The sequence below is a fragment of the Carassius gibelio genome, chromosome B2, assembly GCF_023724105.1.
Source record: "Carassius gibelio isolate Cgi1373 ecotype wild population from Czech Republic chromosome B2, carGib1.2-hapl.c, whole genome shotgun sequence".
In the NCBI taxonomy this organism is placed as follows: domain Eukaryota; kingdom Metazoa; phylum Chordata; class Actinopteri; order Cypriniformes; family Cyprinidae; genus Carassius; species Carassius gibelio.
Window position 1 is genome coordinate 11,938,861 of NC_068397.1, and position 21,118 is coordinate 11,959,978.

At 36.2% G+C, this 21,118-nt stretch overlaps 1 protein-coding gene across 2 annotated transcripts; it reads left to right on the forward strand.

Moving 5' to 3' along the window:
• Positions 1–1,221: 1,221 nt before the first annotated feature.
• Positions 1,222–19,078, forward strand: wls (Wnt ligand secretion mediator). 2 transcript variants are annotated; one of them, XM_052548998.1, is made up of 12 exons: positions 1,222–1,480; positions 3,509–3,784; positions 11,300–11,424; positions 11,628–11,789; positions 12,117–12,253; positions 14,459–14,627; positions 14,821–14,918; positions 15,055–15,118; positions 15,388–15,531; positions 16,039–16,122; positions 16,212–16,365; positions 18,217–19,078. In XM_052548998.1, the coding sequence occupies exons 1-12, from the start codon at positions 1,375–1,377 to the stop codon at positions 18,324–18,326; spliced, it is 1,629 nt and encodes a 542-aa protein (XP_052404958.1). In that variant the 5' UTR covers positions 1,222–1,374; the 3' UTR covers positions 18,327–19,078. The 2 variants fall into 2 exon arrangements, with proteins under 2 accessions (XP_052404958.1, XP_052404959.1); XM_052548999.1 differs by having other exon boundaries at positions 1,227–1,480; positions 16,060–16,122.
• Positions 19,079–21,118: the final 2,040 nt, after the last annotated feature.

The window sequence follows — 21,118 nt, forward strand, 5'->3', positions numbered from 1 at the left end:
ACATTTATTATGATAAGAAATGTTTATTGACCATCAGATCAACATATTGAAATGATTTCTGATGGATACTGTGACAGTGAAGACTATCTTATCTGCTGAACTTCTTCTCACTTAGACTTTAAACAGTATCACTGGGATTGAGTCATGGGTGTTATTCAAGTATACAACAGCACTGTTCTCTTTTGCTTTGAAGCTACCTGCTTTCTCTAGACAACCTAATATCTCTGGAATGTCACATTTACCACAAACCATGCTTGTCTGACATCTCCATCGTGATGATGCAAATTCAGGTTTTAAAATATTTATTTATTTTTCAAAGAATCAGTTGAGAGTATGATGACTGTCCTGTACTGAGGTCATCCTGTGTCATTCTCTCGAGATCTACAGCTCTCTTTTTTCCCCAGATGTGAAAATGTGTTTGTGCCGCAGCCTGCTCCTACCAGGGGAAATGATACATTGCTTAACTCAACATAGCTGCTGACCAAATACTCAGAACTGGTAATAGACAGGGACAGAAAATAAAAGCAATGCATTGTGCTCAGTAATATTCTGGAAAACTGTGATTAACTTTCATGTTTAGATCTGAGATGGGTTTTGGATGTTTTCGTCTGATTTTCAAATTTTACACAAGGTGATGCATAAGGAAGCACTCTTTTATATTTCACAATTCTATTGTAATGTTGTATTTATCATTGCTTGGTACCTCAGAGTTAGTAAGTTAATACCTACAGTAGGAACAGCAACACAGGACAAAAATTAAACAGGTTTTTCCTATTGTCACATTTTGAATGCCAGCTTGGGGAGACTCTCAGACTCTCTTTTGCCTCCAGCACAATCTGAAAAATTTATAGAATAGCATAATTTGAGCCACATAGCTAAAAGCTTGCAGTGAATGGAAAAAGTATGGGAAAAGATGACATTTTCTGTTGCATCTTTGCAGTTATTAAACGTGAAAAAGAAAAAAATCGTTCTTAAAAATAATGATGATAATATAATAATAATGTATTGGTACTAGTAATGTATTATTTTTATTATTCATTATTTGCTTAGAATATCAAGGAAGACAATAAAATTACAAAAGTGTTTTGTATTAAAAGGCCAAATAAAAAGCTTAAAGTTTTGTGCATCTGGCAGGAGTCCGGTGTGACGTCACATGCATTTTTCTCGCCTGTGTTCCTGATGCAGGGTGGGTCACGTGGTCATCCCTTTTTTCTCTATAGTTCCCTAGGAAGAGTGCAACAAACACAGGCAGTTCGCCCGGGTTTGAGACGCAGCCTGTGTCGCGCTCTCAATCTCGGACAGCGCACTGGTCCACCTGGATGCCGTGACTTTCATTTCTTTGCTTTCAATCCAAACAACAGAAACACTTTGAAGATGGCTGGAGCAATTATTGAGAACATGAGCACCAAAAAGTTGGTGATTGTGGGTGTAATTCTCCTTCTATTCCAGGCGTTCTCCTTCATGGTCGGAGGACTGATTGGTGAGTAACGTTAGCTACTTTTTACAAATCCGCCTAGATTTGATAGTTCATGCTTTGTTGGTTTTTACTAATTAGTATGTTGCCATTCGTTCTGGTGTGCAACAATGGGTGTTTTTTTTTAGCAAGAAAAGAGTCGTCTTGGCGTTTGAGGACGGAGTTAAAAGTTGCGGAATGGCTTTGTTACAGTAGTGTCAAAGATGGGCGCTTATTTTCACCTCGTCGACTGGTGCAGTCTTTGTGCTGTTGCTTCCAGCGTTCCGCCTGTAAGTTTGAGAGCAGATCAGACAGACGCGATATTGATTTTTACTCGCTAATTCTGCTCCTTGATGTATCTTGTTTGTCCGTGGTCCCTGAAAAATGCTACGAGAAGCTAAACGGAGAAAGGCTTGTTTAAACCAACTTGAACTTTTAATATAATATTGTGAAGTGTCTTCCATATTCACATTGTTCACTAGCTAATTTTAAACAACTTTTAATTAATGTTCAAGACAGTTCTTGATGTTTCCATTGCAGAGCAGACACACTTATAAAATCCAGGAAAAACAGTAGTACATTAAGAAATGTTATAGACAAATAAAAGATAAAGTTAACAAAGGAGTATGTTGTATATTACAAACTTTATTTGCTAATTTTAGTCAATTAACTTGTACCAGTCTTTTATTCAGTTGTTAAATTCAGCCTTTCTACTTGAAATCAGCCAATAAAGGGTTAAACGAGGTGCATCTCTAGAACTTTTCTTTGATCTTATAACATTTGAGCAGACAACCCATCCTCTGTGCCCACAGGCGTTCCTCGGTTTTTCACCAATGTTGTTTTGTGCCTTTTTTGTTACAGAAGCAATGAAATGTTCACTTCGGTCTTAAGGCTTGAGTATTTATTTCCAAGTAGTTGTTTAATTTGACACCACCTGGAAAGACTGTTTTTGTCCTTGTCCACTTTTCCTCTTTGCAACCTCAGGCTGCCTTCTGATTTCAATAGAAAGGAATCATTTCTTGGTCTCCTGCAGAATGTGGGATGAATGGTGATAAATTAGCTTGCTTTGGCTATTCTTGCCTGTGATTGATTTAATGAAGCAGGATTCCTTTGTGTTTGTTCGGTGGCTGGTGGCAGCGAGGGTAATTGAGTAGAAAGGCGCGCTGCTTCCCCTGTTATTGGACATCTCAAACATGGCATCAGGTCATTGGGCCGAAAAGTGACTATTATTTAGTGGTGGTATTTTGAAGAGGGATTGTTCCTAGGATTGTAGGTCAGAGAATAATTTGACCCCGGAGAGGTTTAATACAGCTAATTTTCTTTACTTGGTATATTTCAAAGGAAAAGGTTTGTACCACGCAAATGTGAGCGGAGCAATTAAAAGCTTTTTAGATATTATCAACATTTTTGATGGTGCTGTTACTCAATTATTTTGAATGAAATACTGATAAACACTCTTGGAATAGAGACTATAAAACTGAATAATGTCCTCAAGCTATAGGCTGGTTTACATTATCTCGCGCTTCCTGGTCATTTGCAAGCTTTAGAAGTCCTTGATGACCCAGGAAGGGTTCTATTGACTCATACTTAACAAACTACCAGGACCAGCCTTCTGAATGGTGGAGGAAGCCTGTTCATACTTTCTCATGCTAATGACCCCCTCTTAGTAAGGATATGTCAGAAGAGAGTCACTTTGAGTCTTGTGCTGAATGTCTAGACCTTTGTTTTTCATTTATATATGCCATTCAAAAGTTTATTTTTTATTTTTTGAAAAAGAAAAAAAAGAAGTGTTTATGCTCACAAAGGCTGCATTTATTTAATCATAATTAGTATACTAAAATAACATCAATATAACTTTATTAAAATATATATTTTTTATACTTCTTTAAGTAAAATTCTATGCTCTGTGGTTTAAAAAAATCTATTTCTTGTATTCTTGTAAAATATGAGATTTTTCTTATGTCTTTGTTATGTGCAAAATATGTGAATCAATACATTATTATTTTTTTTATTCCCAAGCTAATCTTAAACCAATATTCAAATATATCTCTGTAGCTCCAAGCCCCACCACTGCTGTCAACTACCTGGCCACCAAGTGTGTGGACACTGCAAAGACCCACCATAAGGGGTCCAATTGGTTCATGCCATGGGGCTCCGACCAGTGCAGCAAGATCAGAGACTTTGATGAGGCCATGGCCAAGAGAATCGAGGCCAACAACATTGTGTTTGCAGTCCACATTCCACAGCAACACAGAGAGATGAGTGCTTGGTTCCAGTTCATGTTGGTTATCCTCCAGCTTGACATTGCATTCAAAATGCATAACCAGATTGGTGAGTAAAATTGTTTTTATTTTTTTATTTTTTGTATGTGTTTGTTTTAGTGTGTTTGAGGTTATAATGGGCATCCCATTTACCCCCCAAAAACCATAAACATGACATAACTATATGGTTCATAAGCTTATTCGAACATCGCTATTGTGTCGAAAGTGTAGGAGGGACACATGAACACCCAGAGGAATTTCCCCTTTTTACATTTAAAAGTAGATTGGATTTCTCACATGCTGTGAGAAGACTAACAATGATGGATGGCCTGTTTTCTCACTGTTGTGGTTGGAGCCTGGGGACCTCAATGAGGATTAAGTCAGCATGCAGGTAGGGGGGAAACTGCTCAAGGCTTTAACACACACAATTGGAGAATAATAAATAGGAATGTAGTCTTCCCATCTGGTTTGATTGCCATCTCAAAATTAAGAAGCATAAATTAAATGTAAAAGATTAAAGGAATATCTCCAGTAATGTTTGATCTCATTAGACTGTAACATTCCATCGCTATTTTTTTTTTATTATTATTTAAATCAGGTTTCTTTTCAGCGTTTTTCTTGATTTGTCAAGTTAATGCACCTTTGTTTGAACCTGGTGGGTTCCGGTCGTGCGGACCTGCATAGTACTGTTGCCATTTGAAATCATCTGGCTGTGGGAGGGTGGGGATCTGGAGCGGCTCCAAGTCTGCCCTTTCAAAGACAGGATTAAGCGGATAACACTGGCCACTAATGAAGAGCCATTGTTGAGCTAGAGCAGTCTGGGAAAGTGATCGGAACGTCTGCTCCTTCTAACAGCAGGAGCACCTTTGCTGGCTATTCAAGTCTTGAGAAATGGAGGAGGACTTTTTTTGGTTCCTTAACACATTAACTAGTACTAGTGTGGAAGCTGCCATGGTGTTATATACCCCACCCTGATGCACGTGTTTGTGCATAAAGTGGGGGGGTTATTTTTTTATTTATTTAATTATTATTTTTTATTACTTGTTTGGCACAGCATTCTTAACTGTAGCTGCCTTTATTGCAGATCTTTCTTTCCATTATTATGCATTCAGCACTTGAATAAACCATTTTTGTACAGTTCAGGGTTTTGTAGCACAAGCTGGGTCATGCTTTCCTAGAAGACCATCCTCAACCAGATGTTATGTGTTTACCGTATGTCTTGTGTGATCTTCTGCCAGCTGTTTTTCTGTGTATCCTGTTCTCTGAGCGAGACCTCACAGAGTGTCAGCAGTCTTACTAATAAGGTCCTAGCAGGAATTAATTTGGCACTCAGCATTTCACAATGAAAAGGAACATATTGCAGTGAGAGAGAGGTGTGTTCATGTTACTTCTTAATTACAGTTAGCACAGTGGCAGTGCTGGGGGTAATGTATTACAAGTAACATCAGTTACAGTATATCGATTACTTTTTAAAAGTAACTAGTAATGTAACGCAATAATATAAAATATCTGATTGATATTCTTTCCCCATTTATTGACTGACCACTCTCCTGTCCCCATGTTGAGAGAAATCTGCTGTAAGTGCAGAGGTGGTGTGTGTGTGTGTGTGTGTGTGTGTGTAAACATGATGGCTACTGTAGGTTTATACTAAATGTGAACATGCATTTACTAGTCAGTATTTCTCAGAATGAATAAATACAGTGAAATGCAAAACTCAGAATATGATGCAAACCTGAAATAAATATATAGTGTACTTGCTGCTGACCCATTAAGCAAAAATTACTTTATATAAACAACATTTGTGGCTTTTACTGAAGTGTTGAACTTTCTTCTCCTGCATATTAATTCATGCCATCCGGAATGGCAGCACAGCTGAAAGGTTTGTTTGAGCTGGACCCTCTACTCGGATGTGAATTTACATTTGCTTCAGCCTGAGAATTATTCATTTTACTTTTGGTGTGGAAGTGCTTTTACATTTGCCCAAAATATAACTTTTTATATAAAAACAAGCAAGCAAACAATCCCAGCACAGATGAGGAAAAAAGGTAACATGAAGTAATGAATAAGAAAGAAAGTGACCCAGTTAGTTACTTTTTAGGGAGTAATGCAATATCGTAATGCATTACTTTTAAAAGTAACTTGCCCCAACACTGCACATTGGTGAATGCAAGGCAAATTTATAAACAAATTTTGTGTTCCCAAATCTTTCTGGTTCTTTTACCACTCAAAATGTAAAATGGTAAATTTGACACATTGCTTAAAAATGTATTTAAACACAGAGATTTTTAAAAGGGCGTTTTATCTAAGAGCACTATAAACCAATGCATATTTACAATTTCTGATTTAAGTTAAATGTTTTTAATTAAATTAAGTGAAATCATATAAAAGAAAAATGATATACCTGATTGAAATTTTGCCCATTGATGCCTTTTGAATTATTTCCAAAGTTTTTGATGAAAATTAACTTGCATGGTGCATCCTTTCAATGAAAGTTAGAACAATTTGCAACAAAACTTGTATTAAACTAGAGTTTAAGATACACTACCATTCAATGAAGTCAGTAAGATGAAAAGTTATAATACTTTTATTCAGCAAGGATGCATTAAATTGACCAAAAGTTACAGTAAAGACGTAAAATGTAAAACTTAAAAATCTCAGTTTCTACAAAAATATGAATCAGCACAGCAGTTTTCAACATGGATAATATTAATAAATGTTTCTTAAACATCAAATCAGCTTATATTTCTCAAGAATTATGTGACACTGAAGACTGGAGCAATGGTTGCTGAAAATTCCTATTTGCCATCCCAGCAATAAATTACATTTAAAAAAAAATTTAAATGTAAAAAAATTATATAGAATCTGGTTATTTTTAACAATATTTTGCAATATTATTATTTTGTATAGTTTTTGCTGGTCAAATAAATGCAGCCCTGGTTACCATAAGAGACTTAATTAATGAAACCTTTTCAACAGTAATGTATATTGTGGCATAAACCCATCATAACCGTTGTCTAAATTCTTTAGAATAAATTTTTCTTCACTAGTAGTATATATAAGTAAAAATGAAAAGATGTTTACCTTGCTTGCTCTGGTTAAAGCAACCATATTAGTTTTAAAGTGCCATATTATGTCATTTTTATGGTTCCTAATATTGTTTTGGATCAATGTTAAAAAAACACTTTAGTTTTTACTGAGTACGCATTTAATATCCTCATTTTCCAGCAGTCCTCAAACGATTCGTTCGAAGCGGTTAAAAAATTCAGTCTCCCTAATCCCCTCCTTTCCGTGAGCCTGCTCAGCTCTGATTGGTCAGATGGCCTAGTCTGTTGTGATTGATCTATAACTCGCAATTGGTTGTTTATATCACACAATTCTGTGGAATAAAGTCAGAATTGTGAGTTAATATCTCGCCTTTATTTCTCAGAATTATGACTTTCTCACAATTATGACTTTTTAAATGCAATTGCGAGTTTATATCATGGAATTATGAGAAGGGGAAAAAAAGTCTGAAATGTGGGATAAAAAGTTGCAATTACCTTTATTTTTTATTCACTGTCAGAAACAGGCTTCCATAGGAACTAGCGCGATCATAAAACAAACATGATGAAATTGTCCGTTTGCATGTTTTTTTTTTTTTTAATTTAAATCTAAAAGCATCAATGTTTTACAATAAAAAGTGATACACTGCTGAAATTTATCAGGACTGAAAATTAGTCGGACAGAAATTAAGCAGTATGAACCGTTATTTCACAAAAGAAAGAACAGGGCCTACTTGTTCAGTCGAATCTGTATACATCACATTTAGAAAGAATCAGTTCTATATATTTTTTTTTACATCAAAAATAGTAGCAGAGGGAGCTCACGAACAAAATATATTATGATGTATATATATATATATATATTTTTTTTACGACGTACGTAGAGCTAAAGTCTTGAAATGAGACCTATGACAGATAAAATGTTACTAAATACACGATTGTGATGAAGAAATCAGACATCAGCTTCTCATTCTCTCTGTGGTCATATTTACCATGTTTACTATGGTAATGTTAATGGCTAGCATGCATAGTCTTTTGCATGGCATATAGATACCCATTTTTGCCTTGTATGGTGATCATAATCCAAACAGGATCTCAAACAGAACTTTCAAACACTCTGTGCTGTCTGAAAGTGAGTTTTGAGCTCAACTTATTTTAAAAGTCTTTGATGCTGGACTGGTGTTATCTGTTAGTGTTCTGGAATGATCTGCGGCACTCATGCTCTACAGACATGGAGAAACTCCGCCTTTGTTCATAGCCACTCCCCTATCCCAGCATTGGTCAAAGGTTTTTTATTGGGCCAAAAAACCCAGGCCATTAGCCCTGATGAAGCATCGACGAGGCATGGTCAAGCCCCAGAAATGACAGTGGAAATTTCTCGAATGTATGGGCTATTCTAATAGATCGCATGACCATCACCAGCCCCTCTGCCTCATATTCAGTGGAGTGCCGTTGGATCTCTCTTTCTCATCTCTCTGGCCCAAGCAGCACAGTTTGGCCGGACTCCAGCAATAACACAGCTGTTGAAATGGCTTAGTCGTCGGGGTGATGCGCGCTGCGCCCGGGCGGAATGTTTGTGTGTGCTAAGCTGACATTCAAAGCTCTTTGGCACAGCCGCTCGTAGGTGGGGGCCACTGCAGACACACTGGAGGAGAGAGGATTGGGCTAATAATGTCTGCCGCTCTCTCCCTCTCTGTTCCTCCTGCCCCTCCCCCCATAAAGCTCAGCCTTCCATGTGCAGGAATTCTCTTTAGTGCTCTCCAGCTTGTTTCATAACACAACAAGGATCTCTTTAGAGAAGTGAAGTGGAGCTCACAAGGCTGTGCAAAGCGATCTAAACCACCGGCCCCTTTTCCCAGATACCTCCTGCTTTCCCAAAGCTCAGGAGTTTTACACCACATGACTCTGTAATACTTTGAAAATTCCTCATGCAAAATTTAACCTGATTTTTTTTCATATTAATTATATATATATATATATATATATATATATATATTACTTGCTGATGTGTTGAAACAGGTGTGTGTGAGGTTATGATTGACTCAAATAGGGTGTCCATAGATAAAATTACTCCCAGATTACCTTGAGCTACTTTTAGCCACACTGTGATGACAAGTTATTCTTGAGAATGTTATGGGATGTCATAAATCTGTAATTTCAAAAGTCTGCCATTTGGCCTTGTCCCTAAAATAGTCCAATATTGTTCTTCAGTCAGCAGGTGCTTATTTATTTTCAAAGATGTCAAGGTTTTGAAGAGATAAGATCGCTCAGAAATGACCTGCAATGATCATTTACTCATCCTTGTGCTGTTTTACTTTATGCGACTTTTTCCCCAGTGAAACACAAGAGATTAATTTGATTGTCTATGGAGTAAATATAATGTTGCATATATATATATATATATATATATATATATATATATATATATATATATATATATATATATATATATATATATATATAATATATGCAAAAAAATAACGTTTTGCAAAAGAAAATAAAGTATTGGGAGAAAAAATTTAAATTTTGCCAGAATCAAGAGAAATAATCAGCAGATGTTCATGTCCCCAACTTCTGTAACTTGAGCAAACACTGCTAATACACACATACATTTGTTAATAAAGTAAATAAAACGAAAACATGCATGTTTTAATGCTACTGATAAAAATAAACAATCCACTCGCAAGCCTCTGCTCATCATGACAGTACCTGGATCAGTGAGCAGCATCTCTGGCTGATGAGGTCGCTTCCCGGAAGGCATGTTGTACACGCCCCCCTCTCTTGACTCCACCCCCACGTCAAAACAGTGCTACAAAGCGAGACATGCAGAAAAATGAAGCCCAAAGGGAAAATGGCATCGCAAGCTCAAACTAGACTGGCACGCAAAATAAAAGCAGCATTGCAAAAAAATTTATAAGATATGACCATGGAAAATATGTATTGCAAAAAGCTAATTTATTTTCCTCAATACTTTAATTTTCGTTTGAAAAACTTTATATTTTTGCATATATATATATATATATATATATATGCAGCATTATATTGACAAGCAAAATGCACTGCAGTCATTTGTAATGTAATAAGTGTAGAAATATAGCAAAGTCTGTAAACAGGAATTAACATATGAGCTCTATAACAAATAAAAGCTTCTCATGTAGCTGGCATCTTTGTTTGGATTGTGATCTATGCCATATGGCTACAGCAATTTTTTTTAAAGGGGGGGTGAAATGCTAGTTTTCACTCAATATCCTGTTAATCTTGAGTACCTATAGAGTAGTACTGCATCCTTCATAAATCCAATAAGTCTTTAGTTTTATTATATTCATAAGAGAAAGATAGTCTGTACCGATTTTTCCCGGAAAAACACGACCGGCTGGAGGCGTGACGTGTGGGCGGAGCTAAAGAATCACGAGCGTGAATAGGCTTTTGCGTTGAGAGCATGTGGAAACTGTGACATTACCGTGAGGGAAAACCCATCATCCAAAACAAACCATGGCTTACAGTCAGATTCAGCCGTTTATTTATGATCCAGAATCAGATCCAGAGGCTGAAGCCGAACGAGAGCAGCAGCAGCAACGACTCGCTCCGAGCGGGGCTCGAACCCGGGTCTCCGGCATCGGAGGGGACGCACTAACAAGGAGGCAGAGATATTTGAAGCAGTTTTACTCACCGCCTGCGGTTCCAACACACGATCGTGACCCTTTTTCCTTGGGATTGCATCATCCTTAAGAAATAAACGATACGCAAATCCATCGTCAAACTGGGCCTTGTGAACAAGCATCTTCGAAATGCAGGGAACAAACAAAAACACTTGTACAACTCCGTTGATTCTCTGTAAAAAATAAACTCCATCCACTGGTCCCTTAATGCAGTTTTTTTTTTTGTAATCTGTGCAGGGTTGTCTTGCCCTGGCAACCAAAAACACACTTCTTTTGTGATTTTTCGCGACGCTCTCGCTCTGATCAGTGATTGTGCTCAGCCTCTCAGTGCTCTGCTATACGGGAGCGCGCGCTCTTCCGGCAGACGTGCCCTTAGGACCCATATAAGGAAATTCCACTCCATCTAACGTCACACAGAGCCATACTGGAAAAAAACTTTCCGAAACTTGTGACAAACCGGAAGGAGTATTTTGGGAACAAAAATACTCCTTCAAACGTACAACTTAATTTTTGAAACTTTGTCCATGTTTAGCATGGGAATCCAACTCTTTAACAGTGTAAAAAACTCAGTATGCATGAAATAGCATTTCACCCCCCCTTTAAGGTCAGTTCAGCCTGTAATAGATAAACTTATGTACTTTTTCATTCATTCTTGTCTCATGCTTAAAGAGTCAGAATCGACCCAATTGCTTGTTTTAAAAAAAAAAAAAAAAGACTGGAGGTCAGAATCTTCATTCAGTCAACTCTGCAAATAAGGTCATTTACAAAGGTTTTAAAGAAGTTCAGCAGTTAAGAAGAAAATGGCAGATATTAAAATGCAGCAACTGTAATTGGTTATAGTGCATACATCAAACTGAATTATGTGCGGTCTTTGTTGGCATGTAGAAGACGGGGCTTTGATCACCATGGATGTTGGTCTGGCCTACAGAGACAGCACTGTGAGTGAGTGGACTGAGATGGCCCATTCACTAGAGCATCGCAAACTAAGCTGCAATTTCACTGCCAAAAAGGTAAGCATGCAAGTTATTTCTGACCCATAACAAATCCAAAACCACCCATTACTGATAGTGTTAAGGCCATTTTTCAAGGTAGGGCAGAGACTTCAATCTCTGTAAATACTATATAGGGAACAAGTGTGTTGTACCTTGAAAAGCTCAGTATTCAGCTTAGTTTTAAAATGTTCAAAACCTCACCAGAATCTCTTTATTGCCAGACTTTTGAGAACGAGGGGCGCTACTATGATTGTGACCTGTTGCCCTTCATGGAGGTTGGCAGTGTGGCCCATAAGTACTATCTTCTCAACATCCGAATACCTGTTAATGAACGCAAAAAAGTCAACATCGGGATTGGAGAAATCAAAGACATTCGTCTGGTGGTGAGTCTTCAGACAATGTGTGCTGTGCAGAATGTGTGCTGTGACTGATTAAATACAGTCATAGGTTTGCTCAGAGTTATGCAAGCAGTTTTGTTTGAGCATTGTTTGCATGGGAGGATTATGGCCCAGTCTCGGCTTGTTATAATTGGCACACACTTTTGGAGAGGGCAATGGTTATACAAATGTCAGTGGACTGAACATATCTGGATTGCATCACTCCTTAATCTTCCCTTCTGTTTGGCTTACTCCTTTTATTTGGCTCTCAGCAAACAACCATACCCATTAATTAAGTGCTCTTAATGTGTTTCTTGTGATGTCACTCGACAGAGCATTCATCAAAATGGTGGCTTCACCAAGGTTTGGTTTGCCATGAAGACATTCCTCACTCCCAGCGTCCTCATCATCATGATCTGGTACTGGAGGAGAATCACCCAGATGACCAGGCCACCTGTTCTGCTGGAAAAGTAAGATTCTTATGTTTCTGTAACTTCTATAGTCACTAGATCAAGGCCACAGTCACACAACAGCAGAATATGTTTGTCATTTACTGTATTTGTGTCCTTAATAAGGTTATGTTCAGACTGTTTGGTTACTTATGGGATTGACAACCTTTTCTATAATCGGTGAACTTTCAGGACTCGGATCTGTGTTTTAAGCAAAGCCTTGCTTTGTGAATGGAACCATACTGGACAACTACTTGTCATTTCTTGCATGGGTTTTTATTTTTGGTTTATGGTTTCTGTAACTTATAGAAAAGCAGATATGAGTAATCTAAAATTTCAAGACCCTGTCCTTTAGATCAGTTTTGTGGTATGCATGCATCGCAAATGCTCCACTCCTGAGGTATAAATCTGCCTTAAGATTCTCACCAAATCTTAAGATTTTTAAGAATAAATTTGGCCTCATTCGAACCTTTGTTGTGTCAAATGTGATAAGACTTTGCAGTTTTGACAATTGACAAATTGGCTGATTGTTGGCTAAAACGTTTTTTATTTTTTTTATTGGTCAACACTTTTATCATCTTATTTTCTTACTTTCAAGCATAGCACAGCTCTTGCCCACTGCTCTGGGTGTGTGTTCACGGTGTGTGTTCACGGTGTGTGTTCACGGTGTGTGTTCACGGTGTGTGTGTGTGTGTGTGTGTGTGTGTGTGCGCGCACTCTGGATGGGTTAAATGCAGAGCACCAATTCTGGGTATGGGTCACCATACTTGGCTGTATGTCACTTTCACTTTTTCACTTTCATAAAAAATATGTTGCATTTTGAACAGTGTTTGATATGACACAATTTCATTCAGATGGCTAAGATCTGATATTAATAAAAAACACTAATTTCCTGATGAAAAGGATTTATTTCTGTTAATGTGTCCTTAAGAAATCTTTTTCATAATTTAGTTTCATTTGGTTTCTTCCTTGCAAAATAAGCACTTACACAAACCATCCATCCCTCACACACTGCCTTTGCACCAGAGGTCCCAGCAGACAGGAAGCTCTCAAGCAGTTGTACTTTGCACATCTTGCAGGAAGGATAATAATTTTTTCATGTTGTAAAAGCTTTTCCACAGCATGCTTTTTTACTAGATGGGAACAAGATGGGAACTGGAATCTTTTTTTACATTTCTGAGGGAGCAAAGAAATGTGTGACATGGCTTTCTTATTGGAATGATGCCAGAATCTTGCCTTATGCCAGTGGAACTGGCAGAGATGAGTGACTGTGTGTGTGTGAATTAGACGTCTCCAGGGAGCAGCTTATTATAGTTGACGTCATGGATGTGCACTATCTTGCATTTTTTGTATTCACAGCTTACTTTTTGTGCCTTGTGTGTTTAAGAGCTTATTCAATAATACATAAATGCACTTCATGCATACAATGAATGACTTGAATACATTGCATGTAGTACTTAAATTATAATGGTGAATTATCAGACATAGCTGAATTTTTTTTTTTTTTTTTAGCAGCCATTACTCCAGTCTTGAATATTTATTTTGTGCTGCTTAATATTTTTGTGAAATCCTTCTATACTTTTGTTTCAAGATTCTTAAAATAACAAGTTCAATTTAATGTATCCTTACTGAAAAGAGTATCAATTTCTTTCTTTCAAAAACAAAAAAATCTCATTGACCCCAAACATTAAAACGTACCTGAAAAACGTGTCTAAACTTAAAATCTATAATTACTTCAACCTTTTCTTGAAAATGCTATAAAACCACATGAAGCCAATATGAATACAAGGAGTACATTTCTAAGAACTTCTGTTCTAAATTAATGTTTTAAAATATTTCTCTTTCTGTCTTGTCTTTTCATATTGCAATTTTACTTTTTGGTAGCTGAAAAGCTGCTTTGTTCACATTGTCGGTAAGCAAATGCACCTTCGTACCCTCACCAGAGTTAAACTCATGGAACATTCCCGGCATTCCAACACAATATGGTCTCTTTCTGCCCTGATTGTGCAGGCTGGAATGTGTTTCATGCGTTTGAAGTCACATTCTACACCCCATCTCAGTCTCACCAAATTAGCTTGTCCCAGCATGTTTGGTTTTAAACCCTAGAACAAAAATGAAAGCCAACATGGAGCTAAATTTGTTTGATACGTTGGTTAAAAGAAGTGATCTCTACTGGACTGGTATATTGATAATGATCATATCTCTGTACGCATTGTGTTAATTTAGGATTATCTTTGCTCTGGGAATCTCCATGACGTTCATCAATATGCCAGTTGAATGGTTCTCGGTGGGTTTCAACTGGACCTGGATGCTACTGTTTGGTGACATACGTCAGGGTATCTTCTACGCAATGCTGCTTTCTTTCTGGATCGTCTTCTGTGGAGAACATCTCATGGTAAGAGCCACTTTCCTGTTTTTCCAAACAATGGAATACTAAGGGAGTGTTTGGAAACTATTTGGTGCAGAACTAGACTAAACTCACTTGTAGTAACAAGAGCTACTGAATCAGTTGCCATACTCAAAATGACATGTCGTTTACGGAATTACATGGTATTATGCATTTTTGTTCTGTTTTCCCTCCCCTCAAGGACCAGACTGAGAGAAACCGTTTTTCTGTGTACTGGAAGCAGGTCGGACCCATTGTCTTTGGCTCCTTCTGCCTGTTTATTTTTGATATGTGTGAAAGGTGAGTCAATGCTGAACTATCCTCACTTTGGCATGAAGTAACTCACTTTGGTTTCCATGTTTGGTTTCCAACTCGAGTTCTTAAGTACTGCTGTGTTCTTTTTAATAAAAATGCATTGCATTTGTTTCCTTCATAGAGGAGTACAGCTGAAGAATCCCTTCTACAGTATCTGGGCATCAGATGTTGGGACAGAGCTTGCGGTATCCTTTTGACAGTGTGTGATGTTGGTATAGATGTTAATGAAAGGTCTTCAGGATGGCAAGTGATGGTCAAATCCCTGCTCTGTTCCTTCATGTATCAAATCCTGCATATTTTTTATGTGCCACATATGTTCAGACCAGGCTTTTAAAGTAAATAATTATCCACACAAAAATATCTCAACCATACTGTTGCTGATTTCTATACTCTTGTGGTATAGTATAGCCATATGCTTTGTGTTAAGTTATCACTTTAACTGAGACCGGTGCAGATGGCTTTCATCATTGTAGCAGGAATCTGCGCATGTCTCTACTTCCTGTTCCTGTGCTTCATGGTGTTCCAAGTGTTCAGGAATATCAGTGGCAAAAGGTCGTCTTTACCTGCTATGACAAAGGCTCGTCGACTGCACTATGAGGTAATGTGTAACCTAGATAATGTTAGCATTAGTATGACTAATGAGCTTTTGGAAAACCCAAAAGAAGTTTGTACAAACAAGCTTAGAAATTTGCTAAAAGGAAGTGTATGACCGTAAACCGACTGATACAGCTGATTTATTACGAATTAAAACGTCCAAAATGCTGCAGCTAGCTTTATTTGAATGCACTACCATTCAAATGTTTATGGTTGGTAAGATGTGCTGGTTTGTGGTTTTTGCATGTTCAGTTTGACTCCATGTTACTATAACCTTGAATTTAGGTTGAAATCCATTTTTATTTATTAGTATTCTGATACTTGATTGTTCTATTTAACTGTTTACTTTTATATTTTACTCATTAAAACTGTGTTTGAATTGTCTGTATCTCAGGAGATCAAAGTAACTGAGATTCTTACAGTGCTCAAGAAACATTTGCTATAAGCTGTGTTAAAAAACCGTTGTGCTGCATAACATTTGTTGTGGAAACCATGAAACACTCTCATGTAGGGCCTCATCTTCCGCTTCAAGTTCTTGATGTTGGTCACACTAGCATGTGCTGCGATGACTGTCATCTTCTTCATCATTAGCCAGGTATAGATTAGTTGTCAGTTAAATCAGTTACTACATGATATGTCTTTGTAGATTGATTCATTCATTTGGTATTCGTTTTGTGTGAACAGGTGAATGAGGGTCACTGGCACTGGGGTGACTACACTGTTCAGGTGAACAGCGCCTTCTTCACCGGAATCTACGGCATGTGGAACCTCTATGTATTTGCCCTCATGTTTCTTTATGCACCGTCTCACAAGCGTTATGGGGACGAGCAATCAAGCGGTGAGACACTTTGACAGTAAAATTGTAAATAATTTGTATGACACCTGGAACTCTAATGGCAAAGCTTCTATGCAGACATGCTTCATATAATAGGTCATTATGCATTATAAACGTTTATCAACCAACATCAATGATGGTCCAGATACAAGCACCTCACAATTGATCATGGAATGGACATTATAGACACTGATCACAATCCTTCATTGATTTTATTTTGTCAAATTAATATTTGACTTGTACTTAACTTACCTAATCTACAGTAGCATCAACATTTAGTTCAGACTCTGTAGCCAGAGGTGACCCCCTGCATTCAATAGCATTGATTTGTTTCCACTGTAAAATATTATTTTGCTGTGAAAGAACCATATGGTAAAATACATTTAACGGACATTATTTGGTATCATTTTTTTTTTTACTAATATATATATATATATATATATATATATATATATATATATATATATATATATATATTAATATATAATTATATTATTATAGGGCCGTTTGATGACAGTTTTAATATGCTGTGCACTAGGGATATCAAGGGTTTTGTTCCTCATGTAAGTAGTGAATCACTAAACCATTATTTTATTGATAGCTGTCTTCCAATCAGTAGCTTTTAAATAAATGAAGGGCAAATTTGAGGTTTGGCACAGAATGTTGCAAAAATGTTGCCCCCATAGAGCATTGCAATGCATTTGCATAAGGATTATTTGTTTTCAGACAAACTGAGACTACATTTTGAGACACTCCAAATTTCTGCTCAGTTTTTCCCATGAATCATGAGAATGTTTTTATTTTTTTATTTTTTGTGCTGTATCGAAATGAACATGTTGTCTAAATCGATCTTGGAATGTGTTTTTAAAAAGATGTCTCAAAAGAGTCCAACAATGCTTTCTCATGTCTGCAGCACAAGGAAATCAGTATCTGCATTACTGTAATGACATTCACTTAGCACCATGTTACACATATTTAGTGTGTTTTAAGACTAGCACATCTTAATGCCAGAAAAGGGTGGGGCTAGTTGGTTTTTTTCCCCCCTCTTTTGGGAAATGGGCCTCTTTGGCGGCAGTCGTTGTCTCTAATCTAGGCCAGGCTTCCTGCTTGGGCTGGTCTAATGAAAACCATCAATATCTTGAAGTCATGCTTGAAACTTTCTTTATGGTTTTCTGTCCCTGAATGGTGTTTATTATTAGATTTAGAATATACATTCTGGAGATCTTCAAACACTACTTCAATGTTCCAGGATTTATTTTTTAAGTGCATGATGCCAAGAGGTAACAAGTGTCAGTCTCAGCTCTGTCTAAAATTGTGTTGACAACATGTAGACAAATTGGTAGTAAATCATTAATTGTCAGTTAAATTTGGTCAGTGGTCATAACCTTCCTAAATTCTCCTGTTATTACCATTTGAGTAAATGTATGAGCTGACTTACAGTAGTATTCAGTAATATTAACTTTTTTATTTATAGATTTCAGTATTTTTAATTTACCAACGTTGCCTTCAATTGATAAAAAATTGCTGCATCAACCTCTATAATGTTGCATACAGATTTCTGTTATTCAAAATCAGCCTATTAGAATGTTTTGTGAAGGATTATATGATAGTTTTGAAATGTATCATTTATTAATTTTAATTAAGTATTGAAAATGTATAGTGCATCACACATGGTTTTCCATGTTTGTTCAGATTTATGCTGCAACACATTTTGGGGTATTTTTTTTTTGTTTGTGCTGAATTCTTTATCACCTTGAAACTTATGTTTCCTGTTGTTGCTACCCTATCATGATGTTAGTGTAAGTATTGATCAGTCACTGATACATATTCCTCTGTTCTCTTTTTTCCATTTAGCGGATCAAGCTGGAAACAGTGGTGAAGACCTACATTTAACCACCACCATCACACATGCGGATGGACCTACTGAGATCTACAAACTGACCGGCAAAGGAGCTCAAGAGTAACCAGGGTCATTATTCAGGGTCCAACAAGAGTCTCAAGAGCTTTTGCGTGTCCTCACAAATATTAAGCCCCTTCTTCACTTATTAGCTTTCCATTCCGCTGAGGTTCAGTCTAAAACGTTTGCTTATGCCGAGCTGTAGAAAACAGAGTTGCACACCATCTTGTGGGTGCTGGGAGAAATTATGAAGTGTATCTTGTAATGTGGATAGGCTAAGGCACTGGTGTTTGCAAGGACCAATACAAGGTCATTTCTTTTAATTATGCAGCGATTGTTTGTCATATATGTATTCTGTTGCTGAGATCATTGTTTTCCCCTGTAATTTCAAAACAAGGAAGAAACAATGTCAGCATACTGTAGTTATGTATGTTTTTTTTTTTCAGTTGATCCTTCCTCATATGACTTCCTTTAACACTCCCTACCAAAAGTAAACACACCCATTGAACCCATAATAAGGTCTCCCAGAACAAAATGTGGATGTAAGGTGACATACCGATAGATTCATGTCCTTGTGTTCTGAATGGCAAACACTATGTTCATTACAATGTAGACATATTTTTTTTATATAAAGTGCTTATTTTCATCTGTTTGAAAGCATTAGTGGCTGTACTGTATCATTGTGTTGTAAAAAAAAAAAAGAAAAAAAAAAGGATCTTTTTGAGATTTCCAGTTGTATCACATGGAACTGTAGTTTTTTTTTCATGCTTTTTATGCTAATTTAAATAATAAAAAACATTTTAGATTTGTTTGGTTAAAGGAACTTTGCTTAATAAAACACTGGTGAACAGAAATATGTGCTGCAGTATAAAAATAAGTCTCAGAAATACATTTGATATATTTACAGCTTTTACACAAGTAGTATGAAGCAGAAAAAAATCACCTCTTGCCCTACTGTACAGTTTTGAATAGCTGACCCAATGTTACCCAACTAATAGCACATTTATATACATATACTGTTTTTGGTTCCGATTCACTCTTGTGCTGCGCTTGGTTTGAGCCGCTTTAATTTGCATTTGGGAATGCAACATTCCTCATTAGAAACGTTTGTCTGATGTTTACAAAGAGAAGTTTCAGTGTCACATAATCCTTCAGATATCATTCTAATATGCTGATTTACTGCTCAGTAAACATTTCTAGTTATTACCAATGTTGGAAACATTTTTCCGGTTTAATATTTTTGTGGAAATAATGATACCAATCAGACATTTGTATAAGATTTAAAAAAGAGAGAGAAATTAATTTTATTCATCATGCATGAAAGTGACAAAAAGTGAGTGAATACATTTAAAATGATTTATATTTAATAAATACATTAACAAATTGTATAAATATATTTAATAAATGCAAATAAACGCTGTTCATTGAACTTTATATTTATCAAAACATCCTGAAAAATAATGTGCCATATTTGCACATAAAATCTGAAACCTCAAAATTGATTTCAACATTGACAATGATCAGAAATGTTTCTTGAGTCAAATAAATTGTAATGATTTTCTAAAAGATCATGTGACACTGAAAGTTGGACTAATGATGAAGAAAATTCTGATTGCATCAGAGGAATAACATTACATTTTAAAATCTATTAAAATTGAAAACTTCACTATTTCTTTTTTGGAATAATTAATCATTTTAATTTTCCAAACTTTTGGCAGGTACTTTAATAATAATAACAATTCTATATACTTTAATATAATGTATTATAGTACTTTATTGTAATATATTATTATATTGTTGTCATGATTATTAAATGCTGCTTTTTATTTTTTACAGGACAGTATGTATTTTTACAATATAAGATATATCTGTTAATGTGCTAAAATATATATATTTTTTAATAATGAGTGCCGGGGGCGTGGTTTGTGGTGTGGTCAGATTTTCCTATATATAGTTGGTTTAGAGTTCAAATTATGTAGCAACCCCTAAAATGCACCACTTCTTTGCTTAGTATGCTGCCATCATCTTCCTGCTGCCCATCTCTGCAACACAGCAGCCTTTCAGTTTATCCCAGCATCAACAATCTCCTGCTGTATTCTTCGACCAGGTGCAGACTATTGCTACACTAATGTTATAACAGAGACAGACAAACATATACACATATACCATACAGTATATACTTATTTGTCGGGTACCATTTGGTCAGTTATTTAAGATTTTTCACTAGGACAATAGGTGATTTTTTTTCCCTGCTTCAAAGGTGGCCATGACCTATGAATTCTGCAGGTCGTTACTAGGAATTAATTGATACAAAATTCATTAGTAAAATATTTATTTTTATTGTATACCTAATCCGATTTAGAGCCATTTTATAGTATACTAATCCATAAATCCATGTTTATGGGTATTCACTTTTAGTGCAACTAAACTTTTTTTTTTTTTATGTCTGTGGTATGGCTATCTAATAAGATTTAGACGTACTTAAAAAAGAGGGTACTTATCTTAAAATCCCAGACACTTTCTTTAAGACCTTGTGTGTGTGTGTGTGTGTGTTTGTTTGTGAAACAGGAAGTTAACATCATGTTTAAAACAGAAAATATAATAATATTACATGTTTTAAAATGGAATGAGGACTATTGGGAAAATATATTTGAGTAAATATACAATCTAAAGGACAAACAGACTGTTGATGACATAATTTAGCTATTTTAAAAATAGCATTGTAACATTGGCATAATCAATGTAACACAAATCTAATACTTAACAGTGTCACTGTCGTAATGTAAAGATACAACAATCATCACAACGACAAATTCCTGACAGTACTAAAATAACATGGTTTATAAGCAAACATTCCTT

Bases quoted from the DNA above. Each gene is read 5' to 3' on its own strand.
- wls (XM_052548998.1), top strand. From the start codon at position 1,375: ATGGCTGGAGCAATTATTGAGAACATGAGCACCAAAAAGTTGGTGATT. The intron at 1,481-3,508 runs GTGAGTAACGTT...ATATCTCTGTAG, and splicing joins CATGGTCGGAGGACTGATTG to CTCCAAGCCCCACCACTGCT. The intron at 14,919-15,054 runs GTGAGTCAATGC...TTTCCTTCATAG, and splicing joins ATTTTTGATATGTGTGAAAG to AGGAGTACAGCTGAAGAATC.